Source organism: Poecilia formosa, unplaced genomic scaffold (assembly GCF_000485575.1).
Source record: "Poecilia formosa unplaced genomic scaffold, Poecilia_formosa-5.1.2 Scaffold79, whole genome shotgun sequence".
Classification (NCBI taxonomy): Eukaryota; Metazoa; Chordata; class Actinopteri; order Cyprinodontiformes; family Poeciliidae; genus Poecilia; species Poecilia formosa.
Genome location: NW_006800018.1, coordinates 1,600,649 through 1,628,499, shown reverse-complemented (window position 1 = coordinate 1,628,499; position 27,851 = coordinate 1,600,649). Strand labels below are relative to the sequence as shown.

General features: G+C 41.2%; 1 protein-coding gene across 2 annotated transcripts; it reads right to left on the bottom strand.

Annotated features, from left to right (window-relative positions):
- Positions 1–17,129: 17,129 nt before the first annotated feature.
- LOC103141055 (pannexin-3) lies at positions 17,130–27,851 on the bottom strand. Of its 2 annotated transcripts, XM_007556484.2 has the most exons (6): positions 26,120–27,849; positions 25,621–25,813; positions 20,430–20,572; positions 19,939–20,153; positions 18,118–18,869; positions 17,130–17,783 (listed from the first exon to the last, which is right to left on the bottom strand). In XM_007556484.2, the coding sequence occupies exons 2-6, from the start codon at positions 25,802–25,804 to the stop codon at positions 17,725–17,727; spliced, it is 1,353 nt and encodes a 450-aa protein (XP_007556546.1). In that variant the 5' UTR covers positions 25,805–25,813; positions 26,120–27,849; the 3' UTR covers positions 17,130–17,724. The 2 variants fall into 2 exon arrangements, with proteins under 2 accessions (XP_007556546.1, XP_007556545.1); XM_007556483.2 differs by having other exon boundaries at positions 17,130–18,869; positions 26,120–27,851.

Below are 27,851 nucleotides of genomic sequence, written 5' to 3'. Positions count from 1 at the left end.
TGGTCTTCTCAGTGCACAGCATTTTCCTGGCCAAAGTTTCTGCTCTCATCATTTGCTCATTTTTAAATTTAAAATGAACAGCGTGCTTATATCTGGCATTCACACATTTTTTTTTTTTTTCAATGTCATAAATGTTAATTGGAAAGTTTGAGTGGTTGCTTTATAATTCTTACTTCAGCAAAAGTGAGATGGGGGGAAAATGTGTGTTTTACGTTTTTGTTGCACAGTAATTGTCCCCGATAATAGTTTTTCCGATAATCGTGCGCATTTAGATGTTCTTGTAAGAAAGCCAGGACGTTACTCATAGCACATTTACGACCAGAGAGCATTGTTGGTGGTGAATAGTAAAAAAGAATCCTCAAATATAAGTTTGCCACATAATTGTGCACACTGCATATTTGATTGTAAAGTCCTGCATACGAGTAGATTTTGATGCTAAATTGATAAAACGTTGTGAAAACAGCTGGTCCTTCAAATCTCACTATATGGAAACCAAAATGAGGATTTTAATAACCAGGAGGGCATGGGCATTTAGCATGACAGAAATATTTCAATGGCTTCATTAGCCACACAGGAAGAGGAAAAACATACATCAATCAGAGAAGAGGTTAAGCAGACAAGAAAACAGAAGGCTAAGATTTTAAATTTAATACAACACTCCCAGGAAGTCGGCAACACTCTGTAAAGTATTCTTCCCTTGATAATTCCCAGGAGACGGCCTGTATTCGGTTTCCTCCGCAGGCCTGTGTCTTTTCTCGAAACCATGAAATGGGCATCAAGCAGCTCGGGACAATAAATATTTTCCCATTAACATTCAAAACCCATTCGCCTTAAAGTTCTGTATGCTAATGGTTTAGCGGGTCTAGCCCTCCGTATTCAGTAACCGGGGGAGAAGCTTTCTGCAGAATTTATATGAAGATTAAAAAAAGCTAAAGCAGAATTGGAAAGTATATTTCTCTTGTGATTTTTGTTGTTCTTTTTTTTTTTTTTTTTTCCCCAGGGGGCCTTTCTGAACTGATAACAATTTGTCCAAGTCAACCCACTGAAACAGTTCATTACTTAGCATAATAATAAAAGTACAGAACCACCCTGAGGCACAAATACCCACCTTATCAAATTACAACATCCTCACAGTCTGAAAATCAGAAAAACGAAGACTGTAACCTGTGAAGAAGGCATTGCTGGATGAAGTGCCTCTAGTATAAGTATATTTGCCCACTAGCTAGTTAAATATTAGAGCTTTAGGATAGAGCATGTCTTTTAAAAAGCCTCCGCATTTTACATAACACCAGAAAAAAACAAAAAAAAAAAACAACAGCAGTAAAAGGATGGATTAACTCCACCGAACTGCGCATGAATCTAAACTGGTGAAAAGAAAAGAGAAACAGACAAATTTAATTCCCTAAACAGCATGAAAACCTGCAGGTGCTTGAAATGAAAGGCTGTCAAAACGTCAGTATCAAAGTTCTGTGTCTGGATATCGGCGAGCAGACCAGGGTACAGGTTCAAATGAACACAGCAGAGCCCTGACAAAACATGCTAATCAGATCTGCTCGCTTTGAAGATGAGAACTAATGGCCGTCCTGTTCGATCAGTCGAGTAAAAGCTTACAAACCCAATTAGAGCGGGCTTTTATGATGGATGAAAGGCCCTCCCTATAATGGCTTGCTAATAACTGCCCCTTTGCACAACAATGGTCTAATTGGAGTAGACTGATGCGATGTGAGCTATTTGTAAGACATCTGCATCTGTATGTTCAAACTCGGCGTAATTTAGTTATGTTTGAAGAGGCTATGTTTAGTTATGTTTGAACAGATGGCATGAAATAGCGGCAGGCGTCCCTCTGTGCGCCGCAGACTGGGGTGAAGTGGTGGGACTCTGGTTCTCAGGTCCTGTACTGTTTTTATTTTTATTTTTTTACAAAGCAAAAATTGGAGTAAAATGATGTTAGCTTCACTCAGGTCCAGCCTCAAGGGATTGTGAGAGACCTTTAGCCTTGCTGTTACCTGTTGGTCATTTTGAAACAAAGTTATTCTCATCTTGGAGGGAGGGTGTCTTGGAGGGAGACGCTTTGAGTAGTTATTGGACAACTTGTTCGACGTACCGAGGAACCCAGGATGGACGCGTGGAGGTCTGTAGCCTCCTGTATCACTGTGCCACAGTCCAAGTTTATGTTTCAGGTTAAAGAAGGGCTTGTTCAGAAATGCTTTTCACATTGCATTCTGTAACTGCATGCAATGTGGCGGGTGGGGCAACTGCAGCTCTCTGGTAGTGATCGTGTTTCGATTGGGAATTTGTTGTCTAGAGCTACGTTTGTCTGGATAATGTCGCCAAAGTATTAAACTCCCCTCCAAACAACAACATGTCGGCGTTCAAATCACTTCCACGGCCCCAACTGCTTAAAAATCGAATGTCTTTGGTTGAAGTGTGCTTCTACAAACATTTGTGAAACGTCCTCATCATTTTAATGTTACGCAGTGTTGAAAAAATAAATTTAAAATAAGCTAGTTTTAAAACTTAACATGTCTTGATTCAAATGGCCTAATTGTGGTTTTGAAATTAGTAATGTATTCTGGCCTATTGACCTTTATTTTACCTGTAGTTACAGCAGATGGTTTGTTAGGATCGTTTGAACTGCCTTTTGTCTGTGAGAAAACAATACAGTGGAAGTTGTAGCTTTTCACACTCATTTGTGAAAGGCCGTAAACACGGCAGGGGTTTCTGGCTTGAGAGAGGGTCAGAGATAGCTCCTGGTTGGATGAGCAAAGATACGCCTTATTTGAATAAATTAAAGATAAGAATACGCCTTTTACTATAAAACTTTCTACACAGAAGTAACAAATCAGATTTGCTCTTGCAACTCTCCAAAGATGTATTTGCACGTCTTTGCTTTCTTTCCTTCTTTCCCAAGTCTGTGAGGTAAATGAATGTATGTCTCCGTTGTTCTGCAGTTTCTGGTGTAGGTTTGTGCATTGTCTTACTTCTAAGTTTATGCATTGTCTTATATTGGATTAAACTCTGTAATTCTGTGACGTCAACACGCATTGTTGTTTCCTTGTGGCTACACGTGGCCCGCCGAGAGGACCTGGGATCCAGAGGAAGAGAGAGAGCCAACTTTTTTCCAAAGTTAACTAATTTAGAATATTCTTCCTTAACAGCAGCTAAATGTTATTGCTATTATAAGAAAGTAGAAAGAATTACAGCTTTCTGCCTCCAGAAGATTTATGAGGGAAAAGTAACAGCATGTTGCACATAAAGAAATTTGTTTTTGGTAATTAATGATTAGCAAGTTTGACAGAGCCAGGAGTTTGGACACTTTTCTGATCCAAAGTCTAACAAAGGGAGTGCGAACAGTGCACAAGTTTTCACTACCATTTGAATATTGGGAATATTTATGAGGTCAAACTTTCCAAATAATTTGAACTCCGTCATTGAGACTGGAATTTATTCACAAGCTGCGATCAGCCCAGAACTGGATGGAGATTTGCAACAAATTCATACAGTAAAGAAAGCAAAGAAGCTAGTTACTAAGGTTTTTATTTCTTTTAATTTTTGATAGACATTAAAATTTATGTCTCCCTGTCGGATCCTAAGAATTTACAGAGTCTACAAGTTTTACAGAGTCAGTTAATTTTATATCAAATGGATATTTGCTGCCATCTTTCCTTCCTGTGTGCGCACTTGCTAAAATACACAACTTAATGCACAAAATATAAGAGGAGAAAATAATTCTGAAGCTGCACACGTTCCAATAAAGGGAGGAAAACGCACAGCAATCTCCCCGCCTCCTGAGTTTCAGAAGCATCAGAAACGTCTGACAGGAAGAAGAATAGCGTTAAAATGAACAGCTATTTTCCATCAGCAACATCCCCATTAGAATTAGATGCGTCTCTGCTGACCCACAGATATTAGCAATAGAAAGAAAAAAAAAATCATTTTAGTGTAAATGTAACTGAGTGTATCTGGAGGTGGGGGAGATGGGTTGGGGTGGTAGGAACTGAAATTCTATAAGTCATGCTTATGGACTATTGATTGAGATTAATGACCAGGCCTTTGGGAATGAGGTCTAAAACAATAACCTATTACACTGGTTAATTGATCATTTGAAAAATCAATAGCAGTCCTATCCTCAGGCTAAAATTAATGCGTTTGCCCCTAATAATTCATTAACTGTTTGAAAAGTAGTTGGCATTTTTTTTTATTTTTTATTTTTCCAAGAGCCAAATTAAAATCCAGCAGCAGGAAAACATCTCGCTGATTTGCTCCATGAAGTCAACAAGCCCTTCGTTTTTGTTCACAGCAAACTGCTCCAGTTTGGAATATAAAGTGATATATCAGTTATAACAACAATAAATCACAATCTTCTAGTTTACTAGTGGGGCAGTTCAGTTCCTCCGACTCTTTTTGGGTGACGATGTGACGCATATACACCAGTGGCCTGATCCTGTGTCCTGACAACAGTGTTAACATTCTCTGTAAAATCCTGTTATATACCGAATTATTACTGCAGCAATGATCAAGCTTGGTATACAAATTACAGGAAACAGTCTTAATGTGGTGTAGGAATGCAGGTAGGTGTTGAGTTTTTTTTTTTTTTTTTTTCGGAGTATCTGTTTTATGCTTTTCATTTTTTTAAGCCAGTACTGACTGGTTCAACCGTTAATGAACAACACAAATGTTCAAATCTGGTGATTAATCCACAAATACATTTCTTTACAAACGTAGCATCATATTTATAACATTAATACTGAAACATTTGCAAAAGTATTTGTACCCCTTAAATGTTTTCTTCTTCATCACATCACAGTGTATTTTATGTGATAAAAGAGTTTTCAATTGTGAAGCCAAATGACAATTATTTGCAATTAGGAATCTGAAATTTGGGGCATTTTTTATTCAGCCTCCACAGCTGCAGGCTTGATATACAAACCTGTCAATTTGTATATCAAGAGACAGGTTTTGAAAAAAACGTGCAAGCTCTTCAAGGATGATTTTACACGTGCAAGTACAGTATATTGAGTTGGATTTGGGAACAAAACCGCAACATTTAATACATTTTGAGCTATAATATTGCACTGTGTTGAACTTACAGAGCCCTTTGAGCAACTTGTTGACCTCCTTGCCTGTGGGGGGGCGCTACACCAAGAATTGCTGGAGGAAACGACACAGAAATCTCTGAGGAAGACACTGAGCGTGACTTCCTTCACAAAATATAAATCCTACATTTTAGCAAATGTAGAATTTCTCCTTTCGTCTTTGGAAAAAGACCACAAGCCATTTCTACTGCTAAAGTTAGAAACGCATGTTTATGCTGGGTTTATTTAGCCAGAAATCCCTCCGTCCCCTGTTTTAGTCCGCTTCCTGCTCTTGGAATGACCTCTGGCCCGCTCGGCGTTCATTTAAACCACACCAGAGTTCACTTCAACCGAACCGAGCAGATCAGAGCTCGTTATTTTGGTTCATATCAGAGTTTGAGTGTGTAGTCACGCCTCCCCAGACATGCCTGAATTTCTTAACAAAAGAAGTAGAGTTCAGTTAAAGTGGACTAAACATGGCTGGTGTGAATGGACCCTAAGACTGGATACATAAGCTGCTCCTGCACCGAAGCGGCTTTAACCAGAGACCCGCGAAGTGCAGAGGAACGTAATTAGGAGTTTAATTTTGAAAAGTGCCAGGAGGACATGCGTCAATTATTGAAGTGGAATGACTTGTACTTGTGGGTTTTTCTGCATAGGAAACTAACATGGATTTCTTTCATTATATTTTGACCAGCAATACAGAGAAAAAGATTAATATTTGGCTTTATTTGAAAACCTCAAGGGCCTCTGTCGCACCTCCAAAGAAATAAGCTACGTTTAACGATACATTTCAAGCAAGGCATGTTAGAACATAATAAAAAGCACCTATAAATTCTCTATTCTCAAGGACGTAATTAAAACCCAAATGTTCTGTTAAGGTGCTGCATACTGATGGGAAAAAAAGCAAGAGATATTACCAGAAAACTTGCACTTGTCCAAGACTGTATAGCGATAAAGAAATCAGCTCAGAGGTTCAAAAGGCATGTTTTTAGCTTCAATTAAAGCTGACTTTCAAAAGAACCACCAGAGCGGGAGACGGGCGGTGTACAGATCTCAACAGAGGTTTCTGTACACAAAGACACATTGATGTATTTTGATGTATTCACTGCATGCAGAATTGAAAGGTCTGAAAGAATCAAGAAGCAGCCAAAATGCTTTGATCAACATGCAAGAGAGGCCAATAAAAAATAAATAAATAAAAACCTGATTTAAGTGGACCATAAGGTCTGTACATGCTCTGCAAAAGCAACAAGTTCTTGCAGGTTGTTTTTGACACTGCTAGAAAAAAAAAAGTAAAATCATTTTATGTGTGATCTCCACTAATATCTATAAATATTGCATGACTGGTTAGAAATCGAAGCGAGTGAGGTTTACACAGCTGGAAGTCCAAATGAGGAATTCCTTGTGAAGTATAAAATGGAGTTGATCTTACTAACTCAAGAAAATCAACAATCATTTCAAGCAGTTTTGAAATTATTGTCATCTATTGAGGGGAAAACTTATCTAAAGCTAGCATGGCTCTGAGTTAAATTTCAAAAGCCACAGTGATGCCTGATTACAGCCTGGATCATTCGAACTGAGAAATCCCCCAAAAGAGAACCTGTCTGATAAACTGGTATACACCAAAAGATTTAAAAAAAATAAAGAAAGAAAGAAATTCAAAAACATTTGAGGGCGTTCGCAAACACGTACAACACAAAGTCATGAAGTTTCCCCCCCTCTCTTACAACCCACTTTCCTGTCTGACATCCCTTAAATAAAGCCCACTATGTAAATCCTTTTAAATAAAAGGATATGCAAAATATCAGACAGATCCAGTCTGACGTTTCACTGCCTAAAAAGTGACAAATCAACAAAGTCGACCAAGTAGCAGAGCTGACGCGTTTTGTTCATGGGGTATAGAAGCATCCTGACCGTTGGCCAGTTTGGCCTGCAGCAGACCAGCCATTCAGGAAACTCCCTAACCTCCCAATGGCAGAGCAGGCCCTCTGTGCATTATGAAATGTCCCGAGTCATTTTTGATGCCTGTTGTTTCGAACAAGAACGGGCCAACGAATTGTGATATTTAAGGGGGGAATTACTTTTTTCATTCAAGCTTAGATTAGCTAAAAAGAAATCCACATTTTTTGTTTATTTACGTGGGTTAAATAAAGAAACAGAAGAGTTCTGTAAAGACACACCGTAGATGTCTTCCTTCACTCCTCCGTTGAACCGTCCTGAAGGGCGTCCTGGTGCTTGTCATGTAGAATAACCTCTAAGTCATGGATTTGGTGGAAAAACACGGGGAACACAAATAAGAAGAACCCTCTCACTGAGTGACTGAGTGGTTTTTTTATTCGAATGACATTTTTTATGTCTCTTGTTTATTTAAACATCCATCCTCCATCGCTTCGCTTTACGAGGGGCGTACACGTTCGGCTGGAACGAACAGCAACGCACAAAGTTGGAAGAGGTAAAAGAGCTGCATTATGTCAACCCTAATGCAGGAGAGGCAGAGGATAGGCTGTATCTAGAGAAACAGAAGCCGGATTTGACAAGATGCCACAACATTTCAATTTGATATTATACATGTTCATATAAAACCTCTGAGTTTGAGTCAGAATCGCTTGAGAAATTGCTGGATTGAGTGGAGTCCAAAGCCACGTTATCAGCTGAAGAAAATGTGTTCAGGGCCACGCGGCAAAAGCCAAAGTCTTCACGTACACAAACAGAGTTTAGCCTACTTAAACAAATCTAAGGGCTGCTTTATGTGGAAGACAGGCCATGAAGCTGAAGCACACGGCTCAAACAGCGGACACGATTTTCTCGCTGGCAGGAACAGGCTGACTCCTGACTCCCTCGGGTCTGAGGTAATCTGACAGTATCAGGAAAAGTGCGAGAACAGATGTGCAGACTGGATGAGCTTCTCAGGTGGTTGGAAAAGCAACACAGAAGATCAAAAAAAAAAAAAAAAAAATGCTATCTGTCTTATGCTTCCAGTCCGAAAGTAAGAATCCAGAGCTTTTTTTTCTTTTTTTTTTGTGGGTCTAGTTGAATTCACTACAAATTAGAACGTAACCTAACATTTAAAGAGTCGAGCTATCTATAGAAAAATATGCGATGAAGGACCGAAGAAAACAAAAGTTGCGTTTTTGACTATTGGCACGACGAACCAATGTCTCAGTTTGACCTTTTCAATTCCCTGACATCCCAACACGGATCAGGAAGCCCAGCTGGAATGTTTGGTTTCCCTCATGAAACCAAACATCACATATTTTTTACATATTCCCTATGCAAAAAAAATATTGAGAGTCTCACTACTTACTAGCTTCACTTTAATGCAAGTCTTTCGGGGCTTGTTTCTAAATGTGAAGTTGCTTCTTTGGGCTCGGAGTTGAGCAGAGATCAAGTCCCAGAATCTGTCTGACATCCAGGTAGTTTTTAGTCAGGCCTGTGTGTCTGTTCCTAGATAGTCCATCCCGCATTTATTTGGTAATATTTGCTGTGCGAACATCCAGACTAGTCTGGACTGTACAACAGACATGAACACAGCCACAAACAAACGTGTCAGTAAAGGTGCTCAACTCATTGCCACATTTTTTGTATTAAAAGCTTCTCTGGAGATTGCTTTTTCTTATTTTTCCTGAAATTATGCAATGATAAAAACTGCAGATGGGTATTTAGAGACTAAAGGGGGAATGTCTAGGTCGGACGTTGTTGGTCAAAAATCTATCGTCTTTAATTCTTACAGATTAACTCTTAATTTCACTTTAAACAATTCTTGAAGCCTTTGTGTCATAACAGGTCTAAATTTCATACTTTTGGCAAAAAAAAAAAAAAAAAAAAAAAACAGCTCATATTTCAAAGAAAATATGCTTCTACTGCCTCTATGGAGGCTTCTAAAAACAGAGCTGTCACATATATTGAAGGAAAAACGCTTAAAACATTACAAAGAATATGAATCTCCAATTCTTTTTTTTTTCAATCATAGAAAATAAAAATACAACTTTGGTTCCAACTTTATTTCTTTTTTGTTTTTTTGTCATTTGGAACAATGAATCTCCGTTAAAGTGAGCTCATTGTCTAGTGGTCACTATTTTGATTAGCCCTTAGATTTGTTTGTGTACAGAACAACTTCCATTACATTTGAAAGTCTCCCTTAGAGCAGAGGGTTGATGGTGGCAACACCAACCAAGTTCAAGCATTTTCCCGCAGTTTTCAGAGGTAACAAAAAATTCCTCTTGACAGCTGTGAATCTCAAGTGCCAAAGCAACGTTATGTGCCTAAGATCCTACTTTTTAAACTCCTACAATGTGCTACGAACAGTACTTCTCTGTGTGGCACCAATCAGTCAGAAACTGTAAATTCAACCTATTATAAAATATTTTTTGGCCAAATGCAACCCTCACGGTTCAGAAGTATGCACCTTTTAAATCACTTCTCCAAAAAAAAACTCGACACTTAAAAGGTATAATCAGTGTACAAACAGCTCAATGTTTCTTTCAACAAATAAAACATAAGTTCAGCCTCCAAACCTTTGCATTCACAGTTTTCTCTCAAGTGGATTAAAGTGTTTTCTCCAGAGTTTGCAGATGTGTTTTGAGTGGCATATCTAAGGAAAAAAAAAAAGAAAAAGATGAAGAACTATGCTGATGTGGACGATCTGAAAACATCAGAGCAGAAGACAGATGTGTAGCGGCGGTGGGAGAATGACAGGCGATGCAGCTCAGCCACCGTAGGGGCTGGCAGGAGAGGTCACTGGGAGAGGTCAGAATCAGCATGAATGACAGTCAACTTCATATGGACGTGTCCATCAACAGGCCCCGCAAAGCAAAGATGAGGCTGAACAGAATTTTAAGAGGTGCAATGCAGACGCAAGGCTCATTCTGGTTCTGACTAGTTTAAAAACTACGGGGTTCTAGAAAAAAAAAATTCAGGAGAGAAACTTTTACTTTAAGCATCATCTTCAGCCGCTGCCTGTTCTCTGACAGTCACAGCTGTGACACTGCGACAGATTAATGTACCGGGACCTGATGACGGTACTCAACAACGAGGAAACAGATCGATTGTGTAGGCAATTTGGTGGACTGCTCTGGAAAACCAAGCAGAGCCGAGGCCAGTTGGAAGATTAAGCAAACATCCTCTATCAGCACCTTCAATCCTGTGAGTCTCAGACAGATAAATGGGAAGCTGCTTACAGGGAGCTATTATCTCACGTGTGATACAGCAGTGACTTTATCAATTACACAGGATCATTATCTCGAAGCTAGAAGTTGGGGGGGGATTGTTGCTGTGAAATGTTAAGTTGGATGTCGTTTTGAAGAGAAAGACGATTTCTGGAGGAAACTTAGAGGTGGAGAGAGGAATCTCAGGAGGGCAGGAAGTTGCGAAAGCAGGAGATTTCGATAAATATGTTAGTGAAGGAAACAGAGGTGACATGGAGGTGCTCGGTAGGTGAAAGGAACAGATAGTTTGCTAAACGGAAACGGCAAGGATCGGCAGGAGACGGCGGAACATAGGATCACATGCAGAAGTGGACGAGGGTTAATGCAGAACTGTGTCCAAAAAGAGACGAGGAATCATAAAGTAAGGCCGTCAGAGGACTTTATAAAGCAGCAGAAGATGTTAGCATTCAGGAAGACAGCAGAAACAAAGAAGACTAAGAAGCCAAGGGCTCGACGGTGGAAATCGAACAAGCATTCGACAGATGAGTTCAGGTAGGTTATTTGGGTAAAAAAAAATAAATAAATAAATCACTACAAGAGGGCTGGCGTGAGAGCAGATAAGGAGGAGATGAGAGTAGCATGGTGTTTTTGATGAGCTTGTTTTTGTTAAGCGGAGTCCCGGAGAGTGAGAAGATGTCAGATGGTCAGAGGACAAGTGTGCTGGTGCAGCTTTTCACAACAAGGCAGATGTGCAGTCAGAGGGATGAAGGTGATTAGCCACATGATCCAGTTCTGGGTGGTGAAGAGAGAATGGAGCGTGGCAAATAATCTAACTACTGGTGTAGAAAATGCTGTAAAAAGAATACTTAAAAAAAAAAAAAAGAATCTTAAAATCATAGCATGTCTAAAAACTCCTACACATAAATTGCATAAACCTTAGCAGAAAGACTTATTTTGCAGCTGTTTCCGCATATGAATTTTTCATACAATTACACATTTTTATGCAGAAGTTATTCCATTGTCACACTTTTCTCCGATGCGCGACCAGCTCTCATGCTGGATTTAATGAAATAAGGTGTAACAATGAGTTGTTTTAAATTCACCATAGATACTTTGGCATCAAACCTTTAAAATTCAAATGCTTCTTCTTCTTCTTTTTTTTTTTTTTTTACATCTCCTGTGTCTGATCGCTGCTTCTGGAAGAGAGAAGTAATTATGTGCTTGTGTGATCAGCTTCTGCATCATCAGTTTTCATCAACACATTCAGTCGGTTGAGAGAGAGAGAGAAAAAAGGATGACGACAAAGAACTTCTTTGGTGTTTTCAATATAAATTTAATAAGGAAACTGTTGAGGTGGAAGTCCTTGATTTAGTTCCTTGACCTTCAGTGCGTGTCCTTATCGCTTTCACTTCATTTTGATGACTTATGTTCAAATGAATTCAGTTTAGGTCTTATTTACAAAGAAATATTTGAACTTACTTACATTTAAGTTCAAATTAATCCGTTTAATTTTAGCACGGTCCAATCAGTTCAACCAAATTCACAATTACATTTCACGCTAATTTAGCAATTTGGGATACCAAGATGGCAGCCCCTTGTTCTAACGCTTTGCTTCGTACAGAAGGTCTGAGCGCTCAGCAAATGAGAAACTATTTCTTGCCAGAGGAGTAGACTGTGTCGAGGTTTTAAATTTTACCCAGTCGCTCACATTTGGTGGTGATTTATGTAACGTGCCAGTTCGACGCTATGAAGCTTGCCGGAAATTACCAGCACTGTAAACAACCGTCCTCCACCGCGAAGACAGAAGCGTCAAGACAAACGAGGCGGCTGTTAATGTTAATTCAATATTCGGAAGCGTGGCCGACACCGACTGAGCGGCTTCATTCACTTCCACTGCTGTCACTGCTACAGCTACAGGCAGACTGCGATTCTAAAACGGCACAGAAAATCAGTCGTCCTTCACAACTTCTCTTTCTGTTCGCTGATCGGCCCGGTTGAAATTCTGTCAGAGGAATTCAAGTCAATAGGAGGCGGCCCAGACTGACCTGCAAGCAAGAACTGAATCGAGCAGTGGGCAGTGGCTCAGCAGACGTCAGTAAGCTAGTTTTTGCTGTTTTCAACAGTCTCTTTAAAAGTCCAAAGCACCTTAACCAACAATATGGTGGAAACAGAAGAAGGACTTTGGGAAAATGGAGTCACGTTGCATAGTCAGAAGGACTGTTAATCACTCATTAATCTTCTAAAACACTGTTTATACCACATGCTGTACGGTCTGGTTATGCGCCGGCAGTTTGGAGGATTTACAGTCCTGTGAAAAACAAAACGCAGTGAAATAAACAGATAATATTCAAATTGCTCGTTTCAAGCTAACCTCTGCCCAGACACAACTCTTACATGAACAATTCTTATCAAACAGGGAGATCTCTGGTAGACAGTGAGTTACATGATGAAGAAAGAAGTGTATCCTGTGCACTTTTGTCCAGTGTTATAACAGCCAGCAACAAATACTGCATCCAGTGTTAAGCAATAAATATACTCCAACTCTGAAGTCTTTTAAGGCAGTACGGCCAGACAATATCCTGGCTGTGACGTTCAAATTAAATTAAGTTAAATTATGAAACGAGCAAAATGTGGACACGGGACTCCACTGCAGTGGACTCTATAGGAACTCAAAAATGTTTCAGCACTCTAATATTACATTAACCTGCTTTGGCCATTTTAAATGTTATAAAGGCAATATTACAACAACATGCCAATGTTGTTGTAATACGCCACCATTTTTTCGGACTTTGTTTTTGCCGATCGTAATATTTCATGTTACTGCAGTTAAAAAAAACTCCTTTGAAAATGTTGAAAATGTAGTAGCTTTCTGTGACATTGTAAAAATTCATAAATAGGATTGCATTTGTTGAAAATAAAACACTAATTGCAGCTTTTTGTGCCGTTTGATCAGTGTAAATATAGTGAAGTGTGTAGTCAACGCTCATCAACTCCATTCATTCAAGGATCTGCGCTCCACAGCTCTTTGACTGAGGTTGTAAGGGCCAATTTGAGGTCCTTGTACTATTCAAATTCAAAAATACTTTATGTAAAAATGTTAATATATAATAATATATCTTTAGTTAGCATATTACCCAGTGGCTTAGATGTGTGAATTCATAATTTAAGGTATGAATAACTATTATTTAAATAACTACTGTGAAGTGCATTTGGTTGTTAGATCAGTGTGCAATAATTCAAGAAGCAAACAGTGGTCATCTAACCAACACTTTAAAAAAATTGTATGCATAAATCTCAGAAATCTTATATTGAAAAGTTATGTGATTAGTTTCATTACTTATAAAATGCCCAGAACAGTTTCTTTATTTACTGTTATCGCATTACAGCTTCTTTTTTTAACCAGAAGAATCACAACAGGACCAGTCCTGACACAAGTAGTTGGTCAACAATCATCGTTTCACCGTCTCCGCCTCATGCAGCCTGTAGAGCTAGCACGAAGCCATCTGTGCTAACCCTGTAACAACATTGCTATCGTGTTTGCAAACAGGGGGGCGTTGAACAGGAGGCTTTGGATGCCTTTGGTCTCTCATTTCTCTCGGTCAAACACCTCTTTAAAGTGTGAGCACTGTGCCAGCCATTTTGAGCTGTGCAGAGCTAAAACAGGGGGAAATTGATGTCCAGCCTGCTGACAAAGCGAAGACTTGCCAGTGACTTCTCCGTTCCAGAAAGGCAAGGCTCCAGCCAACGCCAGCCCGGCATCCTCACACATAACGACTGCTTGAATCTGGCTGCGACAGAGAGGCTTTAACAGACCGGCCGCGGAGACGGGGACCTGCTGAACGTCTGATAAGTCTCATTTGAAGCAGGATGGCAGTCTCCTCGGTTTTGATTACAGGAATTATAAATATCATCAGCAGGCTCGGTTGTGAAGCTGCTCTAAATTAGTACGTTGTGGGCATCCAAACAATGACGACGGTCTCACTTAGGCGTGATTCAATGATGCCCTCAAGTGGCCCGAGCGCAGCAGCTGCATCAGATACAGCAGAGAGCAGAGGCCTGTGAGATTGCCTTTGTGTTAAGCTTTGAATTAAGACTGCGCTCAATTCATAATACATGGCTGGGAATATTCATTATCATAACCCCGCCGCCTGTATCTTACTGTGTGCCAGATGAAGGGCGGAGAACAGGAGGTGGCATGCCCTGCTTTTGATAGAAAGTATATCAGCGGCTATCCGCCTGCTTTAAAGTTTAGCTATTGTTGAAGTCAAGAGAAAATGTGGAGTGAATAAAGGCCACTAACATGCACTGTCTGGATATTTTACTTGATACCTCACAGGAATGGCAAATAATTCAAACACAGGATAGCTCCTTAATGCATTTAGGTAATTAAATGTGAGGAAGACAACTAAACCTCAGAAAGAGCAAGAATGTGACTTTGAAGGGCGGCGTGGTTGTTGGTGCCAGAGAGCCTGGTCTAATCAACTGAGGTTTTCGCCCAGAAAATGGTTTGAAAAGGGGACACTTTGTTTTCAGAGCCAATAGCAGCTCAAACATGAGGTTTCCTGAATACCGTCTCTAAAAGACAACGTGTTGAACCAGCATATATCGTTTCAGAGGGCTGCATTTGGTGTACTTGTATTGACACACATTAGGTCACTTAGTACCAAATGAACATCCGGTGAATGCTCCGCCTGCATTAATGTCTTTGCTAATCTTGTCCTTTCCTTAATGACCGTAGCGTGTTCATCTTCAGGATAGAGCACCATAATTCATAAGTTACCGTGTTGATCTGCACCACCAAGAGTGGTTCTTAAATCAATATGTATTTCATGGCCTTAGCATGTTTCACTAGTGTGTCCCATATGAAAAGGTTCCTTGCTTAATTGTCTGGCAACATGACTGCTTGTGCGTCTGTGGTACAAAGTAACTGCTTCGACCCCTGAGTTGGTTTGCGTTACATCGCAAAAGAACGTGGTACAACGGTAAAGCCAGATGCTGAACGTCCATTAGCTTGACGGGTGCTCAGCTACATTTATGTGTTTTTTTTTTTTTCACTCACCACTTTAAGAGTTTGTCACAATGAGGCATATTCACACATTCTGACAGCACTTTTTTTTTCCATCTTACATTACACACAATGAAATAAAAGGTTGGACGAGGTGAAATAGGGCCTAAATCACTGAACTACCAAATGGAAGGGCAGCTCTGAACTTGTGACACACTATATGGACCCTGAAGACGTTTAAAAACCAACCTGGACTGTTTGAAATAATGCTTTGTGAAGAAGTCATCAGCAGTTTGAACCTTTATATACACCGAGGCTACAGTGGAGTAAAAAGTGAGAGACTGCTACATTTAGTTTGTTCGTTTTCGCCAAACAGCTGACACTGTCATTTCACAAAATAAATCTCCAGAACTGAGAGACTGTAAGAGTGAGTGATCAGGACAGTGAAGATGACTTGTCTGTTTCTGGGGAGATAAGAGGATATCTGTGTGAGCCAGAATATAACACAGGATATTGGCTGATTGGAGAAAAACAACAAAACAGAGCACAGAGAAAAATGGGCACTGCTTGTGTGTGAAACTCTCAGAGAGAGAGAGAGAGAGAGAGAGAGAGAGAGAGAGAGAGAGAGAGCCCCATCAACCTGCTAGCTCAGACGTGATAGCTATATATCACTGCCATCAAATCTTCACAGCAATTCTTGTCAGGAATGGGACTTGACAAGAACACAACTCCATCGTCTGGGATGAGGGGGATGCTTTATCGTCAGTTTGTATTATGAAGAGTTTCCTGCACTCATAAATTCTGCTACTTTAATTAACTTTTATGACAGGGAACAAAAAAAAAAGTCAACACATTTAAAAGTCTCTCTCAGCTCCTGGAATGAGGTGACAGCTGTACTCATCAAGGTGGCTATATCTTTAGAAAGAAAAGGTTCTGCGGACACTTCTGTCAGATACCGGCAAACGGAGACTGCTGAACGGAACTGGATCAGGATCTCAGTCAATTGTATCAATAAAAAATCCTGACGGAGCTATTCCTAAATATAAAGATATTGGAAAAGATCAAAGTGTCAGAAAGAGGTGAGACAGATAATAGGAGGATTTTTTTTGTTGGTTTTTTTTTATCACCTGCCCATCCTTTTTCTACACCTGGTTATTCTTGTAGGGTCATAGTGATGATGCCAGGACTTTTCTCCAGCGGTCACTGGGAGAGAGGTGGAGTTCAGCCTTGACAGGCCACTAGTCCATTACAGAGCAACATCGAGACACAAGACAAAACAACCAGGCGCGCCCACGCTCATACTTAAGGACAATTTAGATAGACCAATTAACTGAACAGCCATGTGTCCAGACTGTCCAGGAGAAGTGAACGACTTGATGCAATCTGCCGAGTTTCCTTAGGCAGAAAACTTTTTTTTTTTTTTTAACTAATTTGAATAGTGAACCAAACTTAATGCACTGTTGGATAAGTAGGAGCAAATGGAACGTATGTAAGACTTTATTTTGGTAAAACGCCTCAAGATGATGTGTCGTGAGTTGACATTATATAAATAAACTGAACTGTGTGTGTGATTACGCCAAAGAGACCCCCCACACACACACACACAGACAAAAAAATATATATATATATACAAACTACATGCAGAGAGACCTCAGGGAAAGATTCATACCCAGGACCGTCTGGTTGCTCTTCTTGTTCCTGATCTTCTAACTTTGTTTCTGATCATTTCTTTCCAAATATCCTTGTCGCTCACCACTCATCCCTCGGACATATTTTTTTTCACACTGTTAGATTTAGGCAGTGTGACATTTCATATCGGTTGATTGACAACATTAGTAAAAAAAAAAAATAAAATAAAAATTACACTAATTTCTTTATGTTTATATATTTTTAAAAAATGACAGATACCAAGAACTTTATTTGATGTTTAAGTGAAAAGAGAATAACAGATTATAAAAGCAAGCTGTCACAGAAAAGCAAGTGCATAACACGGAGTATAAGTAATACTTAATAAATGTTACAGTGGATGTCACAGAAAATGAACTAAAATCAAACACCACAATCATACAGCAGTTTCCACTTAACACGCGTTTTGTCTCTTGACATCAAATAAATACTGACTAAGCAGAAAGCTTGAGCTCTTCACAAGTGTTTTCTCCTGACAAGTGACATCCTGGCAACATAATTACAAGAACCACTTTTTTTTTTTTCACACAAACTTTCCTTTGACACTTTTTAAAAATACATTAAGGTCTCTGCTGAAAGACAGAAGAAAGATCTGTGGCAGCTACACATGCCCAGAAGCTAAAACCTGACAAATCCATATCCCATTGACATTTCCAGTCAGAACTATTTGACCTGAAATTCTAAAGGAGGCTTTTTTTTTTCCTAGAGTGCTGAGGCCCAACTGGTGTCCAACCCTCTCTTCTCCCAAACCTCTTAAACCTCCCTCCCCCGCTCCCCCATCGCTATCACATTGATTGAGTCCATTGAAGGTCTAGTACTGACTAAATGGTGCAGTCTCCTTCAACTCATGGTACCCCTGGTGGTTTGGCTCTGTAAAGAAACAGAGAGGTCAGTTAGGGCAAAGAAGTACCACAAATCCATCTCTCCTGCATGTTAAAGAAATACTACAGCTCTTTCTGTTTTACACAGAAAGGCAACGGAGATAAAAAAAAAATACAGAAACCATTCATTTTGAGTTAATTGTCTACAGTTTGAGCTGCTCTCGCCTACGTTTAATCTCCTTACACAACAACATGAAAAGCAGCATGTAAGCAGCAGTAGCATTATGGAGATTACTTAATGATTTTCTGCACGTCCCAGATGATGAAAGTGAAAATGGACGCTAGTAGTATGCGTTTGAGTGTATAGATAAGTGTTGTGGTACCCAGGCTCAAATTTTCTTCCATTAGGGGCTTCTTCTCACTGCAGTTCACCACTCGTCCCTGAGCCGCTCCCAGAATAGTCATGATGTCCACCAAGTTGAGCTTTCCTTCCTCCTTGGCCTCCCCTATTTCTTCTGCGAGCTCCATCGCCGCTTCTTCGCGTTCCTCTATTTCTTCTTGGGTCAGCATTGCGTTCAAGCCCTGCCCAGCTGTTGCGTTGCCCACTTGTGGTGGCGCAAGGGAGCACAGAGCTCTCACCTGCCCATAGGACTTCAGGTGAGATACATTGGCACGCAAAAACAGCAGGAGGACGTTGAGGTCGTTCAGTGGGCAGCCTAGTCTTCGGCGGTTGATGAGGTCCAGGGCCGGGAGGACCTCATACACGGAGATGAAGCTAGTGTCCCAAACAAAGAGTCGAATAATGCTAAAAAGGACAATGGGTCCCAGCAGGAGGTAGATCGCTCCGTTGACCACACTTATCACCTGAAAGACCAGCTGCCCAATCATCTTGCACTGAACCAGTTCAGGAATCCAGTTCTGATCCCGCAGCATGCCTGTACGAACAAAGCAGTTAAACTCATCCTGCAGCAAGGCCGAAAGGTGGAAGTAGGCAAGATACAGGCAGGCAGAGGTCATAAAGGTCAGGAGGAGGAAGCCCCGCAAAAACAGCATGCTGACGAGGAAGTAAGACTTTTGCTTGCACTGCATGTATCTCTCCAGTAGGGGGTACTCAAAGTATCTCTTCCGCTTGGCTCTGGAAATAGACAAGAAGAAGAGAGTCAGGAAGACGTCGCTTTTCACACAGCAGCGTGTTTTATCAAACACAATCATAGTCCTCGAGATGCTGCTTTGACATGTTACTGGACTGGACATGGCATGATTATCGTGTGACACACATCATGAGTCAGGAATATCGACGGTCGATAAAAAGACAAAATCAAGCAAAGAGTCTGAGAAAGGGACGTTTTCGCATTAACTGTGAACTCTACGACTACCAGACAGCAAGGTCCGTGTGTTTCACATTTCAAAGTCGAGTAAAAAAAAATGCAATTGAAGAAAAAAGTAGCAAGGACGTGTCACTTAGGTGAGTCATGCCAGCTTAGGTAGGACAACCTTAACGTGTAGGTGCTGATGCTTAATATTTAACGACGTACAAACGGTGTCTCCTACAGCGACAATTGTGTCAAACTAAATTAATTGTTCAATATAAAAGAGAAATGTGTTTAGTCCTCACTTGCATCTTGGCAGAACTTGATGGAAACCAGACTATTTATAGATTTGCATAATGGGAGAATACATATTTTATGTATCAAAATGTGGCCAGTTTTCTGTCTGTAGATTAAGTCATATTTGGTAGAAATGAGATAGGAAAACAGGGTGCTGTGATCTTTTTTTTTTTTTTTTTTTTTGATAAATTTCATCAAAGCAGCATGGCTTGGTGGATATGACCTACTGGCTGCTCACCGCATCTCCAGCACTGATGTTACCAAGGTTGAGTCAATACAGAACATTTGTAAATTTACACTTCCCAAATTAAATTTCCTTTACCAAGATATTCCAGTTGACACCATTATATCTGACATCAACAGCTTCTCTGCTGTATTTTTTTCTTCTTCTTTTTTTAATGCCTCAGTATGTTTTTCTACCACTCCAATAAAAATAACATTTTCTGGAATCATTAGGATTCCAGAGGGGTGAATGAATACCCATGAGGTTGGGCTAGTAGTCGCTATAAGCAAGACCACAGAGCTACGCAGAATTTGACAGGCCAATATAAAATAACAAATGTTTGTGCCATGAGCAGAGCCAGGGAGAAGTCTTACCTTTGAAGCTCGGCCTGAAATGTGAGCGGGTTTTTTGTATTCTGCTGCATGTCCAGAATGCTTTGGGCCAGTCGGACCGATCGGTTGTAAGACTTGTCGAGTTCATCTATTATGAAGAGGAGGTCTGAGCCCAGTGTGGGCGTGACAAGCTGGCGCCAGATGAGAGCCGGCAGGTACATCAGGATGGCCATGGCCAAAAGAGAGTAAGGAAACATCTGAAACGACGACGGGAGAAAGATGACAGAAGTGGGCCAAGGAAACAATAAGGAGGCAGGAACAAGTTCAAACAAACTAGAACTTGAACTTTCTGTTGCGTTTGCAAATGAGGTCCTCATTAAAAATGTATGGTGACATTTTCAGCTGAAGTTTTTTTTTTTTTTTGCAAGAAAGAAAAGAAAAAAGGGCTTCAGCGTATTGCTGCTCGCAGTCTATCAGTCGAGGTAAATGGGTGAAGCAAGTCAAGGGAGCCCAGTCAAACGCTTTCCACTCACTTTGTGCACCCAGAGCGAGCGCTCCTCAAAGTTCCCGTCGCCGTCAAACTCGTGGTGCATCAGAGAATCCCAGCAGTACGTGTCGACATAGCCGGCCTGCTTGACTGTGAAATTGCTGGGAGGGAAGCAGCTGATTTGAGGCCCTGCGAAATAAACAAATCGGAGCTGTAATGTGAGCTGCAAACGTGAGGAACGGCTCTACAACTTTCGCTTGATCGTGCCGTGTTGGAGCGCCTGCGAGCGGCCTCCCTGCACTCCCAGATCTCCACATAGAAACTGACAGATAACAGCACTGGAGGTTCATTACCGAATGCAGAGATCTGAGCTTGTTTTTTTTTTTTTTGCCCTTTTCCCTTCAGTGATACAGATTTTCAAGCAGAGAAATCACATGCTTCCAAATGGCAACCTGACATTTAAAAACCCTGGACGACTCCTTTCTAAGTTTGTTGCTTCTGCAGCCTTATATTTAGTTCACCTAGATATTACCACATGTGGTTCAACCACTTGAATCCATTCTGCACCAATCTGTCATTTACCATGGCTGCTCCACCCTCTAACAGCAGGGTGAGGTGGGGCCACACCCTTGGTGTGTCGCACCCGTTTCAGAGTGATGGGAGAGAGACTTTTTTTTTTTCAGCCTGGCCTTCAAGTTGCCCAGCTCTGGAAGTAAAAACACACAGCCACTAATTTACTGAGAGGGTGTGATTCCTGCTACAAGCCAACCTTATTATAGATCACAGCTACATGTTTCCATATGCTCTCTTATCATATGTGTGTGTGTTCTTAGTCAGCTAAAACTAAATCCACTTTATTTATGGCGAATGTCTGTAGTTAAGATGGTGTTTCATTGTTTTTAAACTTGAAACCTAATTCAAACTTCTTTTTTTTTTTTTTTAGCTCAACACAAATGTGAAACGGACAATAACAATCGTGGTGGAACGTGTTAAGATTTGTTTTATTTATTTATTTTTTTGGAAAGCAGCTTGCCGATGTACGGTATATTTATCCTTTGACTGGTCCATGCAAACTAAATTCAGGATCTTCTACGGCTTTGTACAAACTTTTAATGAAAGTTGTCGTTTCTGTGAGGCAAAGGCTTGTAACACGGCCGTCTACGGTTCCCAGTCCCGGGTCCTTTTCCTGTACATCTCCCCCTGTCCTTCCCTTGACCTTTCCTGACTCATTGCTGTGATTTAAGGCTACAAGAGATCAATATTAGTGTTTCATTACAATTTATTTCAAATATTTTACATATAAACCAAACATCTTGGAATCTGTTCAGATGTATCTCCAGTTTTGCTGAGCAGACTACTACAGACTGCTGCAGCCCATAATATGCAAGGGGGTGTTTAAAGGCTCTATTTCAGGGTTTCCCCAAGTTAACTCTGCAGCTCAGGGCCCACTGTCCTGCATGTACTGGGCACTTCACCTCTGCCACATACCTGACTTAAACTAATGGAGAATTTTTTATTTTTTATTTTTGCATGGTTCTGAAAGCATTCGGCGACGCGCTGATGGGGTTGCACAATCATTTGCATCAGTTATGCCATAACAGGAAAAAGCTCCGAAACATAAAGGACCGCAGGGCCCCCGAGGGCCCGGGTTCAGAAGCACTGCCTTAAGGCACGGAACCAGCAGAGTGGAGAACGCTGAATGTGTTTGCAGGGCTTTACCCAGAAGCCTCTGTGTGTGTACGTGGGATCAGACACTCCTCTGGTGTCACCTCATCTGATGAGTGATCCTTGTTTGTGAAACCCACTCAGAAAACGCATCAAATAAAGAACATGCTGTAAGAGTATCTCTGAAATAAAAGTAAGCCAAAGCCAAAAAAAAAAAGTTAGACATTTAATGAATGCTTTGTTATTGATTTTTCTTTGCTTCCCTTTTCTACCAGAGGTTTTACATCTGCTACTCCTTTTGGCGTTTTTCAAAGTTCTGGAGTTGTTTTAAGGTGGCTGACAGCTCTGATCTTTGCCGCTGCTCGACTAGCTGCTAGATTCAGCGTCTCAATCTGCAACAAGGCAGATGATGCGTAACAGCCACATTATTGTCTAATTGTGAAGAGAAATTTTGAGCAAACGTTCAAACGGTTGCAGAAAATGAGAGTAGAATGCAAATTAGAATTAGACGCGTTTGATTTGTTTTTGATTTGGAGCAAATCAACAAGGCAACTTCGTCAGACGTTGACGCTGCACATGGCTACGATAAGACAGGAAGTAGAGGCTGCTAACTAGCATGGCGCACATATCTCAGAGAAATGGAGCTATGTTTTCAGGATTGTGCTACTATTGGACCAGTTGCAGCTGTTCTGTCTTGTCAACTGTTTGTGAAGTTCTGTGCTGTCCGCATGCGTTTAGAAAGAAATACAATTATAATGCACTGAAACAGTGGAAAGAGCTGGTCATGCTAGGTGAAAGCTTGCTACTTTTACCTAGCATGATTTATTTAGCAGCTGTGCTTCCATCTCTCCTTTAGCACGTGAGCAATTTTTTGGAAAAGCGAAGAACCACCTCAAGGAGGTATAAAATCCTTTTTGCCAAGTTCTCTCAAGTTTTGCTGTTTACATCAACCTTTTCTGATGCAATACTTCAAAACACGAATTAAAATAAAGTTAAGTGAAATGTGGCTTTGTACTGGTGGAATACATGTGTGACAACAACAAAAAAAGTACCTAAAAACTCTAAAAACATGGAAAAAGATGGAAGACATGCATAACTACGTAGAAAGGATTTCGAATTACTAAAACAAGTAAACAGAGCAATTAATTTTGCAATAAAGTCTGGAGTTCACATGGCCAATCAATGTGCAGAGGTGGAATTACAGCAGTAATCACTCGTCTGCCACCTGCTCGCTGGTTTTTGTGTCGCTTCCGTGTCCAAGGTGCAAAACCGAGGCAAATCTCACGGAGGTGTGTCGCCGTTCACTCGGATCGGCTCGACTCAAGTCAGTCTAATTTCTGCAGAGACATCCATCATCTGAACCTGCTGAACACGTTGGGTTACGCAGTCGCGAGAGGAGACGTCAGCCATTGTCTCAAATGTCAACATGGCCGTCAAGCCTCGGCGAAACCGCGACGAACATGAGGAGAGACGCTGAGCGGGTCCTTGCACCCGTCCTCCTTCGGCTTGCTGCTGCTTTGTGTTTGTCTTTGTAGAGCAGACGTTCTGCGCTTGCAGACACGGTTCTGTGCACTCGTAATACATGCAGGAGCATCTGTTTTCGCGTGCTCGGCTTTTGCCAGTAATTAAATACCATAATGCTGCCACACGGATGGCGTAACCCTGTAAGTGTTGCCCCAACGACACTCTCCGTGCACACAGTTGCTAGGCGATTCGTGTGTGAAACGCTCCAAAAACGAGAGGCAGGAGTTAACGTTATTAACCCTCAAGGAGATGAACCAACAATGCCGCCTTGAAGGGAATCACTTTTCGTTTTTCTTTTGCTTGTGACTGCATGGGCAGACGCGAGTTAGCAGATCGGCCTTGGCGTAAAGTAGATGCACAAATCACCACTTTTTAGTGGAAATCTTGGAAAATCCTTCAGCCTCTGCCTATTTGGCGCTGGAGCAGAGGCTTGCTCCTCCATCTCCCAATCCCCAATTAACGTTGGCAGATCCCCGCCACATTTGTGCCTCGAACAAGACTTTCTTGGCTGAGAGTGCAGGTGCAAGTAAACCCGACTTCTCTGCGGCAGAGCAATCAAGCACTGTTGTGAAATTGACAGTCGAGCAAGCCAGACAGCCAGGATCCATGAGATGAGCCCCGACACTCCAAACCACCACCACCACCCCTCCCCCCGCCCCCACCCGCTGCTGGTTGATCAACATATCCCCTCATTTGACTCAAATAGAGAGGAGCCGCCGCACAAGAACTTTGCCTTGTAATTACAGTTTGCCCGTCTCGGTAAACGCGGCTCTCAATCATCCCCTGTGGTAATTAGCATCAGGAGCATCAGGCTGATTGCAGGCCAGCTCTGAAGGGAAGATGTTCTGTTCAAAGTCATGAGAGTCAGTCTCCTCACTCTCTCCCTCCTTTTAGAATGACTCCAGACACCCTGGTCGTGAGATTTTCCATTATATATATATATATATATATATATATATATATATATATATATATATATAATTTATTTATTTATTTATTTTTTTCAGATTGGCTGAAAACCTTTTAGATGACAAATGAAACAGCAGAGAAATCAATCAACTCCCCAGTGGAGTTTCTCTTTCAGCAACTTTGTTTGGCTGCTGCATCTTTGCTGCTGCTGCCATTTGCAGGAGAAAGATTGTCATTTAACTTACTTCTGAAAATAAAAAAAATTAAAAAAAACACATTCACGTTAACCGCTGCGGCGGAGATCATTGCGGTTTTAGTTTGTGCCAAAATCCCAGTCAGCAAGAGTCAGCGACGCTGCTCCATTTGGAAAGCTCACACGAATGAGACGCCACGCGTTCAGAGTTCCTCTCGCAGTCAGTGTTTGCGTTCGGTTTCATGGACTTTAACTCTGTTGATTCGAAACTATTCTGAGTCGGGCTAATTGGAACAAATCAATCATTTGCATCTTTATTCTAGTATTCCTGAAACGTTTGACTAAATTTAGTTAGCGAGTAAGAAATGGGCAACTTCATGCATGAACACGTTCAAATTAACTCTCCCTTCATATAAGCTGTAAAACGAGGTTGATTTTTTTTTTTTTTTTTTTTTCATTTAGCCATTTCTGTGAGCAAAAGAACAGGAGAGAATTAAACAAATTAATAAGCTGTTAAAGGCCAGGGTGAAAATCCTGTAAAAGTGATGTGTAAATATATAAATATTTATATAAAATAATAACTGAAAAAGGACTAATTTGTGTGTGGGAGCTGCGCTGAACTGTGATCATGACTTTATTATTTTACTCTGGGCTGAATGAATTTATAAGTAGTTCCCGTTGAGGGTGAACTGGCACAATGCCGTTCAGGACAAGCACAACGTAATTAATATGCAGAAAATTCTAATATTACTTAAAAAGAGCAAAATAAACAAACAAAAGAGAAGAATAAAACACACACACACACACACACAGTGGAACACAAAGCCAGGGTCTGATAAAGGGCAAAAGCAAATGGAAACCAAAGCAAATGTCCTGTCACTGTGTTTTTAAAAAACAACAACAACAACAAAAAAAGAAAAAACAGCTTAGAGGCAGAACTGCTCACCCAGGGAGATCTCGCGGGCGAAGGCCATGCAGACCAGCATCAGTGGGAGGCCCACAGACACATACTTGATGACCTTGTCCAGAGGAAGCTCCAGTTCCAGGTGGTTGATCCTGTATATCCCAGAGCTGTCCTGCAGCAGGGCATCTGATAACATGGCCTTGGCCGCTGCCTGGGCGATTGACATTCTGGACACCTACCCGGTGATAACAGAGACTCTTATTTTTCAGGACAGTAAAGGAGGACAGGGAGACGGTTGAAGCGTTCAGCTGCGCATGTAAAAAAATAATAACACACAAAAAAAGAAAAAAAAAAGAGAAGAAGTCCTGCTCGTGACCTTCAACACGTCACTCCCTCCGCGTCGTTAGTTATTAACAAAATGGGATACAATAACACGGAAATGTCACTGGGTCTCGCAGGCTTTTTTTTTTTTAATTAAAGAAAAACAACAACAAACAAACAAAAAAGCTTCAACAAGTAATGAAACTTTTAACTTTCTTACTTTTAGTTTTCCAGTCTTTCCCCCCCCTGATATCCGTTGTTTGCGGAGCCAAAGAGTCTCCCTCTTAGGGCCCGCGTGGAGCTGGAAAGCTCCTTAAGTATTCAGGGAGTGCCTTGGTAAATGAGGGGTTGGATCTGGGCTGGACCGGGCCGAGCCGGGTCTGGCTCTAATTACAGAGTGGACATCTGGGAGCGTACATGTGCCCAGATGGCACCGACAGCAGCAGACCTCCAGTACTCAACAGTGGGCCTGGAGGCAAGCCTCTGCGTGTGCGTGTGTGTGTGTGTGTGTGTGTGTGTGTGTGGCTCTGCTGTAGTTGGACTGTGAAGCATGCTGGCTGTGGCCCACTTCAAACAAGTGAACCTTCGCCAGTGGCTTTTCCAGCCTCTGTCATTCTGATTCTATTTTTTCCCCCCCTGCTCTTCAACCTCTGAGCCGCTGCTGAGACGCCGCGGCGTGCAGGCAGGCGTGTTCCCGACTGCACGCGTTAAGGGAGAATCAAACATGGAGCGCGTATTCTGTTTGAGGGGGCCTGATGTACAGGGAACACTGGTGACTGAAAAGATACTTTGTGCTAACATGTCGGCGCTGCTGAAGAGCTGGAGCAGTTTCTTTTCCAAAACACTAGAAAAAAAGAAGAAAAAAAAAAGAGAAAAAGTTTTAAGATCATCATTTCATGGCGGCTTTTCTGATCGTGTTCTCTCGCAGACCGGAGAAAATCTTTAACCGGAGTCGGCAGTTGACTCGGATTCCTCGTTTCTTTGGATTCAGGTGATATGTTTTTAATAGGCGGTGGAAACGGTTACGAAACAGTACAGGAACGGAAACGTTTCTGTGTTTTTCTTACCCGTTCATTCGACCGGACAGGTAAAGTTGTTACAGAATGCTTCCTGTTGACACTGCTTACTACACTTCATTAAAACGGTTTTGAACTTAACTTGTACAGGCGGTGTAGAGATCACACACATTCTCCCTGGTCGTTCCCACAGTCAAACAAAACAGGATGGTTAGTGCCTGTAAAATGCGGGTCAGAGAGAATGTGAGTCTGGGTTTGTGTCTAGCACGGCCCAGCTAAGGCCAGCAATGACTCAGCTGTTCAAACTTCATTCCAGTTTCACCTTTGGATTAAAGTCTGTTAAGTTTGTCTGTTCTTGGGCAGAAACAAGCCCTTGGTTCCTATCGTGTAATAATGTTTAATTTGAGGATAGAGTAACTTTTAATCGCCTAAACTATGTTTACTGCGTCTTACTGGAGTTTCCCTGCTTATTAAGCTACAGCTAGTCTAGATGCTAATGCTCCTGCATCCCAAAAACAGCACTGCTAATAAATAATTTATATTGTTTATGGCCCTTATTACTTGCTTCCTAATTCAGCCAAATACTAATAAAGCATTGGTTCCTCAAAAGAAAGTTCTGTCTTTTGGATTGTGAAATAATATTTGGAATACATATAAAATCTGTCAGCTGGTCTAAGCTGGTAGTAATTCATTTAGGTCTAATTTGCTCAAAATGTCTCTGCAGAACAAGCGCAGCGTCTCGCTGTTCAGAGAACACCAGCGCTGGACTTCCGTCTCCATAGATCATTTTGAAACATAAGCTTCTTCAGAGCGATGAGACTGAACTATTCGGATTCTTTTCCTGGTGCGCCGACTTGATCATTTTGGTCTAAGTTATTATTCATAGTTATTCATACCCAAACCTAGGCTCTTATTGTGGCACAACATATATCATAT